Source organism: Leuresthes tenuis, unplaced genomic scaffold (genome assembly GCF_036924035.1).
Source record: "Leuresthes tenuis unplaced genomic scaffold, fLeuTen1.0.hap1 SCAF_24, whole genome shotgun sequence".
Lineage (NCBI taxonomy): Eukaryota > Metazoa > Chordata > Actinopteri > Atheriniformes > Atherinopsidae > Leuresthes > Leuresthes tenuis.
Window position 1 is genome coordinate 2,960,445 of NW_027325378.1, and position 21,183 is coordinate 2,981,627.

Consider the following 21,183-nt stretch of genomic DNA (forward strand, 5'->3'; position numbering starts at 1 on the left):
GCAGCACACTCAGTCTGGCCAAAAGAAGTCACACACCACTGATTTGTTGGATCATCTTTAGCTCGCCGCTGCATCTTTATCTCTGCAGAATAGCTCTGATTTTTCTCCATGATCTTATTTTGATTTGACTCTTTGTGGGGTTCAGGTCTCCTGCTCCCTGAACCGCTGTTTCACAGCTGATGGATTCACTGAGTCATTCGGTGAATTCAGATTCAGTCAGCTGACCCCACAGGCTCCCACAGCGGTTCTGAGGCTGCACCACTTCATGTTTGCAGTCCCTCTCATGGTGAAACCTGTTTTCTGGCTTAGCCTCGCTGATAAGTGGTGGTTCAGTTACTTTTCCTATCAAACATTTAAGTGATCTCTCACCACATTCATTCAAAATCACATTTCTTCCTCATAGAGGATGATTCAGCCCCATCCTCCCAGGTTTTATCAATGAGTTTTGAGGCTTCTTAGCTCATCCCTTGTTTTGTTTGACCAATAATTCCACGACTGTAGGTTGTTTAAGGAATGAGAAACTTCTCAGTTAGGGTTGAAAGATTGTTCTTACCTGTTTGCTCGGTTAAATCCAGGTGGCGTTTTTCTCTTTTTTTGGCCAGGCAGTGTGTGTCTTCCATTAAAAACAGACAAACCTTCAACTATTTGACTTCTTTTTACGTTTCAGTTAAGCAGCAAAGACGTAACAAGTCAAACTGTGAGAGTTTGAGGTAGAAAAGGGAGGATTTTCTCTGCACAGAGACACGTTAACCGTCTTTCCGAGTCCAGCAGCATCACTGAGGCGCGCAGCATTGTTTATTGAAGGAGTGTGTGTGTGAGGATAATGTGCGGTAAGGTAAACAGCTGCAGTGTGAGGAAAGCTGTGCATCAGCGGCAGCTTCTGGGCTGCAAAAGCCTTTCTGTAGAGAGAGGAAGGAGGTGGAGGAGAAGCAAAAGAAGATGGAGGGAGGGTCGGTGTTGAAAAGCAAGAATAAACAGGTGCACGGGGCTCTTCTCTTGAACTCTATTCCTATTTATTATTTATTCTAAGCACAGCTAACCGTCTCCTGACTATCTGTGGGTCCATCTTATTAAATAACTTTTAGCAAGAAAGTCCAGCTGTCTCACAAAATGTTAAACTGCAATTTGTATATAAACATTCATCGATTTAATCTAAAATGAACAGAAAATCGAGGGTTTCGGTTTGAAATTCATCTTTTAATTCAGCTCAGTTTTGTAAACTGGACGTGAAACCTTGAACTAGGCAAAAATAAGTTTGAAAGACTCGCTCTTTTTGCAGTGTAGTGCTAATTCTCTGTCTTCAGGAGGTGTCTTTCTGCAGGGTGAGACCTCCTGCATGTAGTCACACGAGCGCTACCCGTGTCACGGATGCTCATTTGACGCTTTAAGGAAATTTAACTGGAAAAGGAAGCTGTAGTTTTTGTTTTCTAATCAGTGTCACTTGGAAAGAAAACTCTGATAAAGGGGCCAAGTTAGCGCCGACTGTCCTTTTGCTCCCTCCTCGGTAAGTATGAGGCTTTTAAAACCCAGACAGATGTTTTCACACACCAGCACACGCCTGGAATCCATGAAGAAGATGAACACACACATGTATCCTCCTCGGGGAAAAAAAAAGCTCTTGAACACACATCTTGTCGCTGTCCGAATCGTGTAGCATTGATCCTGCAAAGTGTGTGTGTGTGTGTGTGTGTGTGCATGAGCACGGTATGTGTGATGTGACACTTTTTTTGGCTGTAAGAGGCTCCTGCTCTCCAGGTGGACCGCTGCTTTTCAGAGATACGAGAGTGCATAAGCGTGCACACACACACACACACACACACAAACACAGCTGGGATGCTGGGGTGCTGGATATGGCCCAGCATTTTAACAGATGGCCTGGGTGCTACGCTATCAGTCACCATAGTAACATGCTCTTTTTTCCTCTTTCTCTCTGTCTTTCTCTCCCTGTCTCCAGTGCTAAGAGAAGGAAAATGGCAGACAAGATTCTTCCGCAAAGGGTGAGGCTGCATATTTTTACCTTTGTTGTTTTGTTTCTTCTTCTGTGTGTGTGTGTGTGTGTTTCTGTCTTTTGTGTGCAGAGCAGAACAATCCTCGTCGGCTTTTGATGTTGGGGGGTTCTTGGAAGGCGCTGAGGGCCAGACGATTGTTTGTTATTTCCAAATGAGAAGAGAGAGGATAAGGGTGGTGATTAGAAGGTTTTCAAGGTTTTTTTTAGGGTATCGCTCTGTTTTTTGGTGGGTGGCATATTGATTTGAATTCAAGTAGTCAGCGGGATGTGGCAGAGACACAACCACAAGTCGAACTGAACATGCGTTGCTACAGGTGAGTCTGTTCAGGCTGGTCTCAGTCCCCATCACCTCGGCCCGTCCGGACCAGCACAAAGAGGGCTTTGGAGGTCTGGAGATGGCGAGCGTCTCGGCTCAGGTCTTATCCCCTGACATTACCCAGACAGGGAGATAGCAGCAGGCACGGCTGAGGCGCCGCTACACAACAATGAGTCAGGCACGGGGAATGTCTGCCACACTCCTCCGTCAGCTCGGCACCTTGAGCCGGTGAAAGGCAGAGAGAGGTAGATAGAGAAGGAATGGGAGGGAACAATGAAGGCAGCCTTTCAGAGAGAAACATGAAAGAGGAAATAAGCAGGAGGGAGGGTAAAGGAGTGCACAGTTTGGAAAGCAGCAGCCCTTCATGCTCTCAAGACTTTCACCCGTATGGTAATATTTGAGTCCTGGCTGCACAGGCTGCATCTCATTTTGACCCCCCCCCCGTGTCCTGAGGATGGCGTGGACCAGCGTGTTAATGATGGACAGGGCAGCAGTTGTACTTTACACTTCTACTCAATTACATTCAGAGGGAAATATAGTTAATTTAACTTTATTACATGTACTTGATAGCTTAAGTTACCGATAAAATGTGGTTCAAAACAAATGAATTGCTCATACAAAACGGTGTTTTGTTATTTGCTCCTATTTTCAGGAATTGTTGGCTGCTATAAATAAAATCAGTGGCTTTTATTACTCTCACCGTTCCTCTATTTGAAAGTCAAATCATATCAGTTAACAAGAAAATAATGAGCACAGGGATTATGATTAAAGAAAATGGTTAAAAAGTTGACACAGGCCTGTAAAATACTCTTTTCATGAATGCATCACTCACAATGATATTATTACCTGATGACAGGAATACTTTATCTAATTCTATATTTGCTTATCTGTGCACAGATGCATCATTACAGAACTTTTGTTGTATTTTTACAGCAATTTCTCTGTGTATTTTTACATACTTTTACTTAAAGTAGCATCTGAGAGACTTGCAAGCTTCCCATAAGTTAAAGAACCCTTTTAATTTTATGACTTTATTAATGCTGACTGACATTAACTAGGAGCAGGGGGATAGAAATGCAACAAAAGTGAGTTATTAACTACTGCTGTGCAGTGAATATTTCTTCAAATGTACAAAACAGTTTTTAAGATTTTTATTCTGGATCTCAGGGTCTCATATCAGCTTCATCGACACTTTCGGACAGTCGGAATCAACATTAGTTGTTGTTTTATTATGATATGTTGAAATTAAGTGTTTGAAATGAAGTTAATTTGTTTAAAAGTAATCCCCTATGAGCCAAAAGTTCAATTTGCAGACTGTGGTTTTGTCTGCACAGATTTCTTTATCATCTTCTAAAGGAAAATAATTTTCAGGAAGCATTAGCACTGGATGCTAACCCTCTGCAGGCTACGTCAGCTATTCAGAAGAGACAGAAGCTAAAGCAATTAGCTTCAGACAGGGTCAGGGTCCACGTTAATGACCATAATGATAGAATTAACTTTTATTCAAACTGTTTATTATGAATACTGAGTAGAAAATTGTCAAAAAGGGGTTCCTTTTAAGATCCAAATCTACAGGCTTCATAAAATCAACTAAAGCTAGCACAATATTAGCTTAGCCTTCAAGCTAACTGATGTAGCTTATGACTGCATTTCTCCCTGATGTCTAATATAACCAAGGCCACATCTTTGGCTTATGTCATCATTCAGCTATTTCAACTTATTTCAACTTATTATCTGACCCAGTTGTTTCTAAAATCAGCACATTAGCTGTCAGCTTAGCTTTAGCTCCAAGTCAATGAAACCCATTATGCTAATTTAATTACATTAGTGTTTTTTTTCTCCATTTCAGCTGCATGCTAATGTTGGTTTATCTCGTTACCACCTTTTATCATCTCCAGTCGTGTTACACTTACCTCTGAGCCAGCAACATTTATTATCATATCGTGCTTGTTATATGTCTGCAAACCTTTTTTGACAACAAAGTAGAATAATACGTATTTCACCAAACCAAACCGTGAGAAAAATATATTAATTTAAAATAGTAGATTACAGGATGAAGTACTACTGTGTCCTTGAAAAAAGACAGAAGACCCCCTACTTGCACCAGAATAAACGATTTAACTACTTAAGCCCTTTTGTAATGATTAGTCATGTGAAGAAAAACCCACTTCTTAATTCCCAGTGTGCGACGCTGTCTGATCTTAAGCCTGAAACATAACCTTCTTCTGACAGATCCGTGAGCTGGTCCCTGAGTCTCAGGCCTACATGGATCTGCTGGCTTTTGAGCGCAAACTGGACCAGACCATCATGCGTAAACGCGTGGACATCCAGGAGGCACTGAAGAGACCAATGAAGGTATTAAAAGGAAATCATCACTCATGAGGAACCAATGCACCCAGCTGATCTCTATGCCCAAGCCAAAATGCCACTTAGTCCTAGAGGAGCAGACTTTTTTTGGCTGATCTCTTTTTGTTCTGGGCAGTGAAATCGGTTGGTGCACCGGCACCTTAATAAGTGATTATGTGAGATTTATCATTAAACTGTGGTGTTTGTTGTGCCCTTGTGTCAGCAGCAAAAGCGTAAACTGAGACTCTACATTTCCAACACCTTCAACCCGGCGAGACCCGACGCTGATGACTCAGATGGCAGCATTGCATCATGGGAGCTGCGAGTTGAGGGGAAGTTGCTGGATGATGTAAGTTTTGTTTTGATAGCAGTGTTATTTCATGTCTGGCAGATGAATTTGTGTATACAAAAAAAGCAGTTAGTTTTTAATCTTTTTATTTAGTGTCACAGTGTGCCGCCCTCTGATCTCGGCGCTCCTCTGGGCCGTCTTTGGCCCACAGTTACGACTCAAACGACTTGGACAGAAAAGTATTGGCTCAGGAAGCCCGTCGTGTCACAGCAGCCCAAAACTTAAACGTTTCACTAACCACAAACATCTCAGGTTAAGCTCAGAGGAAACGGACCCTAAGAATGTCTCATTTTGATTAAAGAAAATGATTAAAAAGTTGACACAGGCCTGTAAAATGCTCTTTTCATGAATGCATCAGTCACAATGATATTATTACCTGATGACAGGAATACTTTATCTAATTCTATATTTGCTTATCTGTGCACAGATGCATCATTACAGAACTTTTGTTGTATTTTTACAGCACTTTCTCTGTGTATTTTTACATACTTTTACTTAAAGTAGCATCTGAGAGACTTGCAAGCTTCCCATAAGTTAAAGAACCCTTTTAATTTTATGACTTTATTAATGCTGACTGACATTAACTAGGAGCAGGGGGGTAGAAATTCAACAAAAGAGTGAGTTATTAACTACTGCTGTGCAGTGAATATTTCTACAAAGGTACAAAACAGTTTTTAAGAGTTTTATTCTGGATCTCAGGGTCTCATATCAGCTTCATCGACACTTTCGGACAGTCTGAATCAACATTGTTGTTGTTTTATTATGATATGTTGAAATTAAGTGTTTGAAATGAAGTTAATTGGTTTAAAAGTAATCCCCTTTTTATCATCTTTCTTTATCATCTTTATCTTTATCATCTTTATCTTCTTCTAAAGGAAAATAATTTTCAGGAAGCATTAGCACTGGATGCTAACCCTATGTCAGCTATTCAGAAGAGACAGAAGCTAAAGCAATTAGCTTCAGACAGGGTCAGGGTCCACGTTAATGACCATAATGATAGAATTAACTTTTATTTAAACTGTTTATTATGAATACTGAGTAGAAAATGGTCGAAAAGGGGTTCATTTTAAGATCCAAATCTACAGGCTTCATAAAATCAACTAAAGCTAGCACAATATTAGCTTAGCCTTCAAGCTAACTGATGTAGCTTATGACTGCTTTATTTCCGGGCACAGCATCTCTCCCTGACGTCTAATATAACCAAGGCCACATCTTTGGCTTATGTCATCATTCAGCTATTTCAACTTATTATCTGACCCAGTTATTTCCAAAATCAGCACATTAGCTGTCAGCTTAGCTTTAGCTCCAAGTCAATGAAACCCATTATGCTAATTTAATTACATTAGTGTTTTTTTTCTCCATTTCAGCTGCATGCTAATGTTGGTTTATGTCGTTACCAACATTAGCAACATTTATTATGATATGTTGAAATTAAGTGTTTGAAATGAAGTTAATTTGTTTAAAAGTAGTTCCCTATGAGCCAAAAGTTCAATTTGCAAACGACTTGGACAGAAAAGTATTGGCTGGTTCAAAATATAAAATGAATGATCGATGGTGAGAGGAGAGTTCAGAGATAAAAAGCTGAATTATTTGTTTTGTGCCATAAGCTCTGATCTTCTCAGGAAGCCCGTCGTGTCACAGCGGCCCAAAACTTAAACGTTTCACTAACCACAAACATCTCAGGTTAAGCTCAGAGGAAACGGACCCTAAGAATGTCTCATTTTCTGTTTGTTCTCACTCAGCCTCTTGTGGGTTTCTTATGAGCAGTGATGCTGCGTGATAAGGCAGAAGACAAATGTGTTCGTGTATCTACAAACGTGCACGCATTCACTAACCACTGTCTGTCTGTTCCACAGCCAGGGAAGCAGAAGAAGAAGTTCTCTTCATTTTTTAAGAGCCTGGTGATCGAGCTGGACAAAGACCTGTACGGTCCGGACAACCACCTGGTCGAGGTCAGCGCAAACAGGGCCGCGCACTCTCATTTTTCTGCCTTAAGAAGTGTTTTTACATGAGTTAATGGATAATTCTAGCAGCATATATAGCAGCTTATAAAGAACTAATAAATAGAAACTTCTGAGTGTGAAATGTGTGGTAAAAGAACTGCAATAGAGACATTAATTTGGCAGCTTCTTATTGACTGTTTGCCCAGTATTAACCCCCCATCTCTGTCTTTGAACCCTGTGCAGTCATGCAGCAGCTCTGTGTCTCTGGTGAATGTTTTATTCAACTTTAAAACCTCAACAGTGACAAACACACAGCAAACATGTCCTTTCTGTCTTTTCACACCTTCAACCAAAAAAGATCTAATCATCTGTGTTTTTCCTACGCTGGCAGAGTGTCGCTCTGTTGATGCAGTGCTAATAATGGAGGACCTGATAGTGCACGTTATGACTCAGTGTCACAGTGTAGGTGCCTCTCCTGCAGAGCCTAGCCGAAACATGTAGAAAAGAACACTGTTTCATTTCAAAGGAGTCCCAATTTAATAAAAAACACAAACTGCAGTCGGTCATTTGCTTGGACTGGCTAACTCAATTTCTTGCCAAGACAAATTGGAAAATTGACGCAAGTCTCATGTCTGTCCTGTTAATATGAAAGTGCACAGAGGAGGCGGTTCGTCTGACGCCGTGACGTCGCCGGTGGAGACTGAAGGAAGTGGAGAAATAGTTAAAAAAATCCCTTTAAACCACAGCTTTTTTTGAGCTGGGTGTACGTCAGGCTTTTAGAAGAGTTAACTTGGCTTTAGACTGGCTTTTAAATGTGAGTTATGTGCAGACTCAAGCGCTCATTTGGCTCACGTGCACTTTCCTTACTGCACTTATTCAACAGCACAGAAACATTTGGATTGGCAGGCTTTAGAGATGATTGTTTTCACATTTTGGAGAGAGCCAGAGAAGACAGTGACAGCGGCCCCAGTGTTGAGGTCAAAGCACCTCATGGAGAAGAATGTGCGAACAGATCTGTGTCTAAAGCATCTGCAAATGCTGCAAAAGCATCAAATGCTGCTTAAGAGCCACACAAATAAGGTCAGAAGGTAATGTGCTTCCTCTGCAGCTCCTTGCTACTGCTGTGTATCGTGATGTCATTCTTCTGATAGCGACACATGCTATTTAGGATGGTCCAAAATGTCAAACTATTCCTTCAAGAAACTGTGCCGCGGCTTTGCCTAAGAAGGGAGTTTTTCTGTGCTGCATAAACAAGTGCATTGGACTTAATTCCCATCGTCATGGTCAAAGAAAATTCCTTTCAATAAAGGTTTTTATTTAGTCTGCTGTGGCTAAATCTCAAGGTACAATCATCCCAGCTCCCCTGTCCCCGTTAGATAAATGCAGAAAACAACAAACTGAGTCAGAGGACCCACTAACGGCAGGAAGGAGAGGCTTTTTAAAGGCTTTTTAAGTTAAAACATGTGCATACACAGCTACCTTTTGCTGTGCACCTCCACAAAAGTGGACTGACATTTAAAAATCCACTTCAGGACTTGTCAGCATGGAAATGATGACTTCTCAAGGTTCCTCTTTTTAGAGGGTGTTTTATCCCCTCGCTCAGGTGCTTTTCTTTCAGTGCTTTTCAATCAAAAGAATTTCATCTCTACCCTGAGGTACAATCAGTGCTTAAAGCCAGCCTTTGGTTGAAGGGAAACATTCAGTCAACAGTTCTTCTTTTCCACGTCTGAATGGTTGAGATGAAATAAGGATTGAAATAACGTGAGTGCTTAAACGCTGAGGAGAAACAGAATGATTTCTCTGTTATTTCGCTCTAACTCTGCAGCCACACTCTTAGCTTTGAACTACTCTGATATTTAACCTCTAACAGCTCACAAGATCAGCAAGGTTAGACCCAAAGATGACTTCTCCGCTCTAACAGAACATTTTAGTCCAACTCGGTAAGTTAGCCCAATAAAACCTTAGAAAAGCAGCCATTTTTAATCAATAATCAATGTAAACAGATACACTGTAGAGGCCAATAATTCAACAGGTTGTAACAGCAGTGCTAAGCGCTGATGCTAGAGTTGTAAAGCTTCCTTTAAAGCAGCAGAAATGTTATATTCACGACAATCTGTCCAACAGGGCAGTCGCTGCGCCACGTGCTGGTGCTACAGGACAGTTTCTGGGATTTATCCTTTGGCTTTCATTAACGTTTGTAGATCATTTCGTAGCAATCTGCGCAAAGGTTCCTGAGATATTTCAGTTTGCAACAACCAGCAAAGAGTTTCTGCGGGTAGCATTTAGGGAGATCTTTGTTACCTTAGAATGAAACATTATAATCTAACGATGGTGCAGGTCGTTTCTCTTCAGATGCACAGAACAAACCAAACAGGCTCCAGAGCACAATTCTTTTGAGTTTCTTTAAGATTTTAGCAGCTTTTCCTTGTTATTCAGTAAAAGTGTAGGTGCATAGCTTTAGCTACACCTGCTGTGGAAGGTGATAACCACTGCTACAGTGAGAGTTTCTGTCTGACTTTATTGTTGTCTGCTTGTCCCTCAGTGGCACCGCACCCCCACCACCCAGGAGACGGACGGCTTCCAGGTGAAGCGACCTGGAGATGTGAGCGTGCGCTGCACTCTGCTGCTGATGCTGGACTACCAGGTGAGGGCGCCACGCCACCTCTCAGCCTGCTAGAAATCAGCTGCTGCAGGATGCTGGTGTTCAGACTGTTTCAAGCCTGGCATCAGTGTCCAGGCCGGTGAATCTGATCAGGATGTGGTGGGCTGATGTAAAAAGTGCTGTGATGTGTCTCCGCAGCCTCCCCAGTTTAAGCTGGACCCCCGCCTGGCTCGCCTGCTCGGCATTCACACTCAGACTCGCTCCTGCATCATCCAGGCCCTCTGGCAGTATGTGAAGACCAATAAGCTGCAGGACTCCCACGACAAGGAGTACATCAACTGTGACAAGTACTTCCAACAGGTGCGAGACCCTTTTCCATTTCTAAAAGCACGACTGGCCAGAAAGTGAGCGTTTCAGAGAGGCCGATGGGTGCTTTAAGCCTGCCTTTCTCCTCCTCGTGAGCGGCGACACAATAGCTGACGTTCCAGGTGCTTTGGTGCCGTTTGTTTCTAAAACACTGGAAAAATATCCTCATAAGAGTCAGTATATTCGCTGAGATGGACCCTCAGATAGGACTGAAGGAAAAGCAGGCATCATTACTGATGCTGCACCTCAAAGTTTATCCATCCGTCCACAAACGTGGGTTCAAACTCCACCTTTCAAAGAAAACTGCCCCCGTGTCTGGGCTCAAACTGCGGATGCTGCGTCCTCAAGGTTAAAGAGGGGAGGGAGGGTTTAAAAGGCAGCATCCGCGGGATAAAGGTGCATTAGTGTGCAAAAGTAACTCCTCTGAGAGACGCCACAGATGCTGAATGATGCAAACAGGCTGTGGAGACACAGATGCTGCCATCCAGGTGACATAAGATGGCTCCAAACCACGTTCTGCCCGAGTTAGAAGAGCTCGGTTCTGTGGATGCTGAGCTGAAAACATCTGGTTCATTTTACACAGTTAGAGCAAACTGAGAAAACTTTGATCTTTTTGAAACCACAGCAGGTGGTTCCCTCAGTTCTGACCCCGAAATTGTCTCCAGTGTCACTGGTGGGCCGGAGCCTGTCGCCGGGGCAACAGGCAGGTGCAACCGTGGCTCCAGCCCCTGTGTCCTGATGCAGCGCCTCACTCTGACGTGTCTTTACTCTCTAAAAGATCTTACTTCCCCTCCCCATCAGATCTTTGACTGTCCTAGACTGAAGTTCTCCGAGATCCCTCAGCGCCTCACCAACCTCCTGCTGCCCCCCGACCCCATCGTCATCAACCACGTCATCAGGTACATTCTCCGATGAATCCGGGCTGATTCGGGTCACTCTAAGAGTTTTCTCTTGTATTTGTAGACTTTATACTGTAACTTAATTAAATGATGTAACTATTATATTCAAAACAATCCAACATACTGTAAAATTAGATTAAAGCAGTCCTGCCCCACCCCCCCCACTACTCTATTTAAACGTTTGCAGCACAAATCGTGTCGTCTTCATGACTCATTCTCGTCTAATAAGAGCTGACTGGCGCTGGGGTTTATTTACAAGCTTTAGTAAGAGCGCCTCTGCATTGATTTACATTTTACGGCTCCCTTTCCTCTCATTCCCTCTTCTTCTTCTTCTTCTTCCTCGCTCCTTCGCAGCGTGGACCCCAACGACCAGAAGAAGACGGCCTGCTACGACATTGACGTGGAGGTGGAAGACCCCCTGAAGAGCCAGATGAGCAGCTTCCTGCTCTCCACTGCAAACCAGCAGGAAATCGCCTCGCTGGACAACAAGGTGAGACCGTAGCTGTCTTCTTCTTCAATGTCGCGCTGAGGCCAGCACAGATTTTATTGGACAGTATTGCAGCTGTCTCACAGCGTCTCACAGACACGTTTTAGCTTTTTAACTGACATTGTTGCAGTGAATGAGCAGGAAGAAAAGGCAGAAATGCAGAAATACTCACGGTTGCACTGCAGCTTTCTCATTTCCTGAGGTTTTCTCACTGGACTCGGTTCTTTTATCCCTGCTGATCAGTGTTTTTGCCAGTTGACATGGGAATATTCTTTAAAAAATGGCCTTTTATTTCTGAAATGTGGTCATTTTGTGATCCACCACGAACCAAAGCCAACGGTCTTCAGTTCAGTTTGTTTCACAGCAACTATTGTGCTGTAAAGAGGCAAAATGACTAGAAATCATGTCATTAGCTGCATTTCAGCTGCAGGAATTCTTTTCTCAGGCCTTTCTCTTGGCCTTTTCTGACCTTTCTGAGCTGTTTTACCCCCCAAAAACCTCCCCGGTGCAGAAGGAGATTACCCAGAAGCTGCTTTTAGCACTGAGCGTTTCTGATTGATGGAATATTTCTGCTCTCCCGTCTCACCTTTTATCTCCACCAGAGCTCCTAAAGTCTTTTTAAAGCTTGAACTAAACGGCTAAAATGTTTCAGAGCGCTAAGGGTCAGAGATGAGGTGAAAGCAGGTAAAGTGGACTTCCTGGACTGTGTGAACCAACACAAGGATGAGGACAGTTTTTCGCTTATATCCCATATTTATAAAGACGTCAGAAAACCCAGATCTGACCAACCTTTAAGCTTCTTAAAAAAGCTGCAGGGACTTAAACTGCTGAGCCCTTTGGTCAGTTTTCACCATCTGTCCGTGTAATTACGGACTTCACTGTACCTCTGCTTTTAAGTAGCTCTCTGTGTACAATGCTGATGTGACAAAATAAGATTATTCACGTGCACAGAATGTCCCGGGCAGTAAACCCAAGTCCTTTTGATTCCACATTAGTCATTTTTCACGGACATACCAGTTACAGAATGATGAAAAACAAAAGGTTTGCAGTTATTTAATAAGCACATGACTTAGAAATGGTTCTTAGTGATAGAATCAATCATCTAAAGTGACCTGGAGCCATTTATGTGGCAGAAATTGATGGAATTATTGGTGGAGGAATGGCTCTGCTGGCAATTTTCTTTTATCAAAGAGGTGTGCCCAGTAAATAATGAAGGCCTTGTTATAAACAACGTCTCTGGCATGAAAACATCAGCATCCAGGCGGGTGAAATCCCCATTTAGCTGCTCGGAGTCCGGGTCCGTGCTCTTCAGATCCAGTTTTTTCCTTCAAAGATATTCCTGAACACACATCTGCCTTCATCTGGACCCTGTGATACCTCACCAGGGAGAAAGCGTTCCAGTCTTAGTGCCTAAAGATCCTTTTCAATGAGCAAAGTGAGCAAAGAGCTTCTTTTAAGTGCCATCTGTTACTTTCCAGATCCATGAGACCATCGAGTCCATCAACCAGCTGAAGATCCAGAGGGACTTCATGCTCAGCTTCTCCAGAGATCCCAAGGGCTACATCCAGGACTGGCTGAAATCCCAGAGCCGAGACCTGAAGGTTCAAGGCTGCTCTTCACTGTTTTTACTGAAAGTAAACTGTCTTTAGGCTGGGATTCATCAGCTGGAACGTTTAAATACAGCACTTAAAATACACTTTTTACTCACTGACTCAGTGAATATATAGAGAAAATGTATAGAAAAAGATCCAAAGCCCAGCTTGTGTCCTCTCGAGGCTCTCGGTGTCAGTAACCGATGTAAATCACATGCAAAAATCCCCAAGAAAGGCTCATATATCTCCTGACTGACGCCTTCAGCACAGATGATGACTGTTCCTTCTCATTGGCTGCAGTTAATGACAGACGTTGTGGGGAACCCTGAGGAGGAGAGGAGGGCGGCGTTTTACCACGAACCCTGGTCCCAGGAGGCCGTGAGCCGTTATTTCTACTGCAAGGTGAAGAAGCTGCGCCTCAAACTCTCTTATTTCCCCTCTTAATATCCTCACAAAGTTAAGTGTTTTCACTTCTTTTCTCCAGATCCAGCAGAGGAGGCAGGAGCTGGAACAGGCCTTAGCGGTCCGCAACACCTAAGCAGAGACCCTCCTGAAGTTCTGCGTCTGATTTTAGAGCTTCGTGTGTGTTTGAGTGCGTGTGTGAGGCCAAAGTCTGGTGAAAACCTTTAAAAGTGTTCAAAGTCTTCAGCATCCAATTCCTACCAGTGTTTAGAAGTTAAATTAAGGCCTAAATGAGGAGCCAGAGCTCAGAGGAGACTGCTGAAATCAGAGAAATAACACCAGCACCACCACACCGACGGGCTTCATGCTCTTTTAGAGTAACAAAAACCTCCAAATGTGTCACAATCGACCAGAAAAAAGCTCGAAAAATCTGTTCACGAAGGAAAAAACACTGACGATCGTACCTTTCCTCCCGTAATCGCCTCCACTCGTCGACTGATTTGTCGCTCACTGCCTCTTTTTCTTGTATTTAATGCTCTGAAGGTGTTACCAAAGGTTGCAGCAAAAAGAAGAGAACATGATCACTGAAGCAGAAGCGCACAAAAACACCGAGCCGGGCTTAAATAATCCGACCGGTAATCTCTCCCAAAGGCTTTCCGAGACCTTTAAAACGTGTGTTTTCAACACTTTAAGCCCAGTTCTGTGGCATTTTGTCCGTTTCTGCATTTTTCTACGTTACAAACTAAAAAAAAAACAAAAAAACAAGAGGAAAATGAAGCTTTTTTTCTTTTCTAGAGATGTGAATGTAAATATGTTTGTGTCCCTGCAGAGGGCCGGCTGTACAGTGTGTGTGTGTGTGTGTGTGTGTGTGTTGTTACATGTTGCAGTGTGGGAGCTCCATGAGTTTTTAATTAGTAGGGCAGGAATGTTAGTGTTCCTCTGTGTGCTTTCTTGGCTTTCGGGGTGGTTTATTTTCGGTCCATCCCCTGTCTGTCGTGGGAGCTGCAACAAAGACCTCCCTCCCTCCCTCCCTCTCGGTCTCAGTAGCTGAAACTCACGTTATAATCTCATTCTACACCTTTTTTATCGACACTTGACTCGTCTGTATATGTTGTACTGTCAGATGAAGGAGTTTCTGTGTTCTTTCATCAGCAGCTCCTCGTTTTAAACCTTCTCGGGGGTTCTTTGCACTGTGCTGTAACTCTTTGTGGGGACTGTCTTCGCGGGTGAGACCCTCTTTATTAACCCAGCGTACATAAAAATGATTTCACGAAGACCTATGCATGCTCCATGGACATTGATTAATACGTGTGACGAGGCAGTCCGTGTAAATAGACCAAGCCGGCATAGCAGTGCGTGACGAGCGCAGGACTCGGCACATTTGTTGAAATGCCTTCTGGAAACTTTGTTTGCCAAAAATGACTGAATGCCCTACCAGCAACTAACTGTAGGTGTGATTTTTCTGAGCTGTGTTTTTGTTATTAAGTTATATTAACTGCACTCTGTAGAGGAGAAACAGTAGTCCTAGGTAGTATCTTTGGTCCTGTGTCTGACCTGGAGTGGTTTTTCTTTTAGTGGCCAGGGAACTCATGTTGTCACTGAACCAGTAGCGCCCTCTTGTGGAGGAAACTAGAGCTGCAACTCCTCAGCTTTGAGCAGCTCGCTGTCAACCTTTCACAACTCCTCTGTCTTCTGTGACCGAACCCTGGTGTCTGTCTCAATCCCTGCATGTCTTTTCTGATGAGTGGGAGCTGCTCTTTCTCTCTGTTTACACTGAGGGTCACCGACAAGAAGATTAAAGTATACTCGATGTATATCTGTACAGGGTTTGGTGACGACGTTCTGCAGAAAAAAAGAAAAAGGGAAAACAGCTGTGACACTGCAAGACAGCCTGGATGTAAATAAAGAAGCGCTTGCCAAAGTTTGTAAAAGCCACGACATTTCAAGTGTCTTTTTTCATCTTCATACGGTGTAAATGCTGCCAGTCGGTTTAATTTAGCACCAATTACTCTAATAGACGGATTTAAATGTCATTTAAGTGTCTCGAGGGTTTAATTCCAACAATTCCTCCGTTTCCAGCTTCAGATTTCTGTTACTTTAGTTAAAAATACATGTTTTTCGAAGTGTTAAAACACATTTCCAGGTATAAATTGTTAGTTTGGGCTTCAAAATGTAACTTAGATTTGTAGCTGACCTTCATAATGAGTCCAGGTGTTTATCTGGTCTAAAATATGAACTCTAAGGTCTTTTTTTAAAATTATCCAGCTAATGTTTGGCTTCTAACACTCGTCGGTGTGCTGTTGGTTTAATCTCACCTGTAAAAAGAGATTAAAACAAATGTTTTGTACACATTTAATACTATGAAATAAACGCATCCCTTTCAGATATTTCCTTTAATGGCCAAAAAAGCTGCTCTTTAAAGGCTCTTTTCCACATTCAGCCGCCGTCACAGCAAGTGTTCTGAAATGTAGTCGAAAATGACAAAAAGGTTGTAAAATAAACACCAAAATGTGTATTTTTAGATTGCTTCTTTCCCCTAAAGTCAGCAGAATAGCCTGTGGTGTCTCACATTAAAGTGGAAGAACAAATACACCAACTTTAGGTTTTCTGTGGCGCTGCAGTTTGAATAAAAGCTCAGGAAATGAGGTAAAAGCGAGACAATCTCTCTCTAACCGCTAGAAATGTAATAATTATTTGAACATTTAAACTCCATCGATTAACTGCTTTAATGTAAGGAAAGTTTCGAGGTCAGAAATCCAATCATTTCTCCTCTAAAGTGTGTTTTTCCTTCTGTTCAGAACACATTTTAGCAGCATTAAGGGAAAAATAGCTGCCAGTTGGGCTCAGAAAATGTGTTTCCTCCTGAATATCCGAGCAGCCGTGGTTTTCCCGGCACCTGCACACGCTTTAGGTTTAAGATGAAGCACCTTGATGCTCTTTAAAGGCTCTTTAAAGGCTCTTTAAAGGCTCTTTAAAGGCTCCTTCTGTTGCTTAAAGGCAGCAGTCGTTTGGGCTCGTGCAAAATGGCAGCAAAGCCGTGCACTAAAGGAGCCGTTTTCATGTTCTGCATCTGCAAAGTGTTGATTTTACGCCGGTGGGTTATGTTTCCTGCTCTGTGGGGGGGGGGGCAGACAGGCATTTTATTGTTCGGGGCAGCAGGTGGAGGGCTTCCTTTCCCCTGTCAGCTGCAGCAGGCCTGTCAGAAAGAGCCTCTTTCATTCTCCTGAGCCCAGGACTCCTCACATGGAGGCGTTTTCCTTTCAGGGGGGGGTGGAGGCCAATTGGAGCAAAGCATTCACCTTGTTCCTCCAGCTCCCCGTCAGGTTTAACCACCTCGTCTACGTGCTCAGGACCCTCCCTCTGGGTACTGGCTTCACTTTCTGGCCTCAGACACGTGTGCAGGACGCTCGCCAAAACTCAGGGAGGCCCATGGAGGGGAGGGGGACAGATCTGCTGACTTAATGCGAGGAGACGAGGCGGGGTGGACAGCTTAGGAACAAACTGTTCGCTGCCTCCAGGCCGTTCAGCTTTTAGGCAAACTGAGCGAGACGCCATGGTTTCCCTTCTTTAACGCTGCAGACGAGACGAAACAAGAACGTTTACACACCATATGAAGGAAGAAACAGCTCTGAGACTCTTTAATACCTCTTAGAAAAAGGATATATTTCAAAGAAAAGGCAGCCAACGGCTCAAGCTTCAGCTTCATCCTCAACATCCCCACAAAGGAAGACTTATGGCTCAAGTTTTTTCTGTAGAACTATTACTAATAAAGGCCTTTGTTCTTTACATCAAACACTGAAATCGTACAAATATGGAATATAAATACTGTCGCTCAACGTGAAATAAGAGAAAAGGTCAACAGCAGGAACGCGAGTAACAGCTCCTCGTTACTCGTCGCCGTGGAGACGGCACACATTTAAGGTTAAAGCTCCCGTACCGAGCAGGAAGCCCAGGAATGTCTGCTCAGCTCAGCTTTAGGTCGATCCCGACATCAGTCTGAGCTCCAGGATCAGCGGACGCCTCGAGTCCTTCAGCGTCTTTCAGCCCGGGCAGCTCGTGAGGTTCCAGGCCCTCGGCTCTACGTGCTGTTGGCCTGGTCCTGCTCGAACAGCGCCATGGCTAGATGCGAGCGCGAGCCCAGGCTCTCCAGGTTGCTGAGGACGCAGCGGTGGTAGATGTCCTCGCTGAACCGAGGGTTGCACGCTCGCCGCACGTACTTCTGGACCAGCGACGGTTCCACGGCTCTGAACACGTGAAGGCCGGAGTAACGCACAAAGATGTCGTACACGTCCATGCTCTCCAGCAGCTCCTCGTTGTCCAGGATGTCGGCGGCCATCTTTGTCCGCGCGCTCATGTAGTCGGCGTTGTAGAAGCACGCCTCCTCGAAAACGTGAGGGTCGAAGTGGCCGTCGCGCAGCGTCTCGGAGGCGAAGGAGGAGGCGGAGGGCTGCTGGTCGCGGTACATCACGGCGGGGTTGTACTCCTGGAAGTGGACGGGGAAGAACACCTGCCAGTTGCTGATGGCGTTCATTCGGCAGCGGTTCAGGAAGTCAGCGTTGACCTCGGTCCACACGCTCGCCAGGAAGAACAGCGTGTCCACGGGGTGCTTCTTGGAGATGATGTCCATCAGCTTGACCTGCGACGGCACCTCCGTCTTCACGCTGATCCACGGGATTTTCACGTCTCCGTAGCGCTTCTCCACCTCCCCGATCATGGCTTTGATGCCCGCAAACACGTCGGTTTGGCTGACGCGCTGCGCGTCGAAGGGGTCGTAGATGAACAGGAAGGTCAGCAGAACGTTGTCGTGCGTGTCCAAGGTGTTCATCACGTACATGTCCAGGAAGTTGCCAACGTAGTCCTGGTCCTGGGCGGTGACGGGGAGGATGACCTGCACCCGCGTGGCCTCCGTCACGTAAGGCATGGGGATGATCTCCACCGCGCTGAGGGGCCGCAGCAGGTTGACCCGCTTGGCGATGACCTGGCTGTGGCCCTTCTGCGTGAACGCCTCCAGCGCCAGGTCCAGTATGTACTCCATGCCGCGGGTGGCGTCGAAGCGCCGGTAGCCGTTGAGTAAGCGCTGCTTGCGGAAGCGAAGCTGCGGCTGGTAGCACTCGTTGAGGCGCTCCACCGCGACCTCCAGGATGGCGTTGACGTCGGCTCGGTCGGCGCCTCTCATCTCACACTTTGGCGAGCCGTCGGTGCAGGAGTAAATATGCTCCTCTGTGAAGTAGTCCCAGTTTATGACTTCGAAGCGGGTCTTGGGCTTGAAAGGAGCGTTGATCCCCACGGGCCACACGACCCCGGCTTTGCCCTCAGGCGTCAGGTCACTCAGGTTACTGATCTGCATCTGATCCAAACACAAACATCCCTTAAAAACTTAAAGTAAACGGAGTCTGACATGTCTGATCGTGTTCGGTGGAACTTGAACACCTCAGCTTGGCCTTGTAGCTTTGCATAAATAACGCATCAGTTGGATATTTCAGGGAGAACAAACGGCACATTCAACATGCTGAAGCTTTACCAACCTGGAGCTGCTGAATCTGCTGGTAGGTCCATTCCAGCTCGATGTGGCTGAAGCGTTTGTGGAGGCGGTACATGAGATTTGGTTCGGACACGGGGTGAACCGTGATGGCGTTTTTAAACTGAACGCTGTCTTCGCGCTCTGGATCTGCGTTTTTCCCCAGCTCAAAGTAGCGATACGTCATCTCCTGTGACAGATGAAAAGAGGAAATTAGTCCTAATCGGGCGTATGAAAAGGACAGTGAACAAGGATTCTGCTGTTACCTGGTGCACCTCCACGCAACTCAGGCCCAGGTAGTCAATAATGCAGCGGCCCAGCCACTCGTCAGGCCTCACGCTGAGGATGTCATTACGGCAGGTATCGAGGTGCGGCTGCAGGCGGGCCAGCAGGCTGCGGGACAGCAGGTAGCCATAGCCGCCATGGCAGTAGCGTGCCTTCTCCTCCCCTCCAATGAACTCCTCGGCCCTGCCCATGTACAGGTCCTGACCTGCACTAAGGTGGCCCACCAGCTCTGAAAGGCGAGCTGCCTGCATGTACGTGTCATCCTGGGCTAAAAGAAACCAGTCGTAGTCTGAGCCGTAGTGGCGGTGGAGGTGGCGCACCGTCTCGTACATGAGCCACACGGGCCGGTCGTCACCGTGGGCAACCACAGTCATGCCATGAGGCACTTTGGGGCTGCGCAGGCCCGTGAAGAAGAAGGTGCGGTGGAAGTGGTGGGCAACGGTGCGGTTCACCGCCACGGCCAGCGTGTTGAGCGTGGCCCGAGAGGTGAGTACACCCACCAGCAGGCGCTCCCTGATGCCCAGCTCAGTGTGGATGTATCGAGTTCTGCGGAGAAGGACAGAAAAGCAGAGCAAAAAGCACAAACGGGTACTGAATCAACACATTTTAAAGGAATATGTCTCATCTGTAGATAGAATCCTGCAAATAAGAATGAAATAGAAGCATATAAACAGCTAATTAACTAGTTTAAATCATGAGGATACAAATTATCTCCAGATTCTTAAAGCAAATCTGAAAATGCCACATTTAGAGAGCTCTGAGAGCTCCTTTGACACCATATGCAGAGAGCTGTGGGCCACAGGGTGACCACCTGGAAACAGAGACAGCACCTTCCACCTTTCTCACCTCAGGACTTTCTTGTGTGGCTTGTTTGGGTCCTTGTGATACGGCACGATACGAGGCTGGAAATCTTCATCTCCAGCTCCATCTCTGGCCTCTCTGAAGGCATCTCTTCTGCCCAGGAAAAGCCTGCCTTTGCCCAGCTCATCTCTGCAGGGGTCGTCTGCGTCCCCCTGAGTCCAGGACACCATCAAAAGGCTGAGACTGCATCCCAGGGACAGCCCGAGGATCAGGGGTAAAGCAGGCCTGAACAGGGCCAAAACCGAGGAGAGACGCATGTCTGCCAAGTTATGATCTAGATCTAATAATTAGGGGGCCAAAAGGCAACACTGGATGGGACTAAGAAATAAACAGTTTGCTGAAACTGACAGAAAGTTGCCTTAAAAGTTTATTTTCTCACGCTCATTCCATGTGATAGTTTTAACCCTAAAAAAAGCAAAACATTATCTAAGATGCATTAACTATGTAGTTATAGACGTGAACAACTTTGCTGCTTTTAAAAGAGTAAATAAGTGCAAACAGCTTAACATTATGACATCAGCTTTCATTTGATTAGCTTAATCATCACACAATGTGCAACGTCCCTCTGAGAATTAAAACCCCTTTTTAGCTAACGTTATATTAATTAGCTGAACTATTTTTGGCTAGCGTTAACGCTAATAGCTACTTCCAAAGTCAGCTAACTAGCAGCTGGACGATAAATGCCAACCTAGTAAAGTTGACGGTTTGAGTTAACTGTCAACCAGTGTTTAAAACTAATCGAAACAAACGGGCTGCAAAGTTTTGGCCGTCGCATCTAAAATGATGTCGTCGGAAGAATAAACATTAAAGAGGAAGCTAGCAAGCTAACATCTCGTCCGTTGGTTAAGTGCAGACGCGACGGTCCACCTCCACAAACCCTGACGGAACGACATGAATCCCATTTTTCCTCGTTTGTACAGGTAAAAAGACGCCGAGCTCATCCGTGTGCATTTCGTCCATTCTCGTCAGTTTCTCCACTTCCTCAAAACAGGATTGCCACACACACGCAGTGTGGAAACCGCGTCCCCGGGACGTCGACCAGCCTCATCATCACCAGACTTCACCGATGCTGCAGCATCACCTCTGATCGGCTATCAACTGACCGGTGCCGCTCAGCGATAAGCTCTTTTCAAGGAGAACTTCAAAGGCCCCAGCGATAAAATAGGTTATTTATGATCGCAAATGATAATCATGCACCCAAGTGAACGT

The 21,183-nt window shown here is 45.1% G+C and overlaps 2 protein-coding genes across 6 annotated transcripts in view; one reads left to right on the forward strand and one right to left on the reverse strand.

Annotated features, from left to right (window-relative positions):
* Nucleotides 1-15,245, forward strand: part of smarcd3b (SWI/SNF related BAF chromatin remodeling complex subunit D3b) — a 42,238-nt gene extending 26,993 nt beyond the window's left edge. For 3 of the 5 annotated variants that reach the window (XM_072378655.1, XM_072378653.1, XM_072378656.1), the window contains 11 exons: nucleotides 1,955-1,997; nucleotides 4,557-4,679; nucleotides 4,894-5,019; nucleotides 6,876-6,971; nucleotides 9,505-9,606; nucleotides 9,763-9,924; nucleotides 10,732-10,829; nucleotides 11,184-11,319; nucleotides 12,795-12,917; nucleotides 13,209-13,310; nucleotides 13,393-15,245. In XM_072378655.1, the coding sequence (XP_072234756.1) occupies nucleotides 1,955-1,997; nucleotides 4,557-4,679; nucleotides 4,894-5,019; nucleotides 6,876-6,971; nucleotides 9,505-9,606; nucleotides 9,763-9,924; nucleotides 10,732-10,829; nucleotides 11,184-11,319; nucleotides 12,795-12,917; nucleotides 13,209-13,310; nucleotides 13,393-13,446 (1,165 nt within the window). In that variant the 3' untranslated portion in view covers nucleotides 13,447-15,245. The remainder of the gene's footprint in view (nucleotides 1-1,954; nucleotides 1,998-4,556; nucleotides 4,680-4,893; nucleotides 5,020-6,875; nucleotides 6,972-9,504; nucleotides 9,607-9,762; nucleotides 9,925-10,731; nucleotides 10,830-11,183; nucleotides 11,320-12,794; nucleotides 12,918-13,208; nucleotides 13,311-13,392) is intronic. The other 2 variants (XM_072378654.1, XM_072378657.1) reach the window with 1 other exon arrangement.
* A 1,679-nt stretch (nucleotides 15,246-16,924) lies between these two features.
* On the reverse strand, nucleotides 16,925-21,175 carry chpf2 (chondroitin polymerizing factor 2). Its single transcript, XM_072378104.1, has 4 exons — nucleotides 19,960-21,175; nucleotides 19,095-19,659; nucleotides 18,836-19,018; nucleotides 16,925-18,657 (listed from the first exon to the last, which is right to left on the reverse strand). Exons 1-4 carry the CDS (start codon nucleotides 20,229-20,231, stop codon nucleotides 17,389-17,391), a joined length of 2,289 nt encoding a protein of 762 aa, XP_072234205.1. The 5' UTR covers nucleotides 20,232-21,175; the 3' UTR covers nucleotides 16,925-17,388.
* Nucleotides 21,176-21,183: the final 8 nt, after the last annotated feature.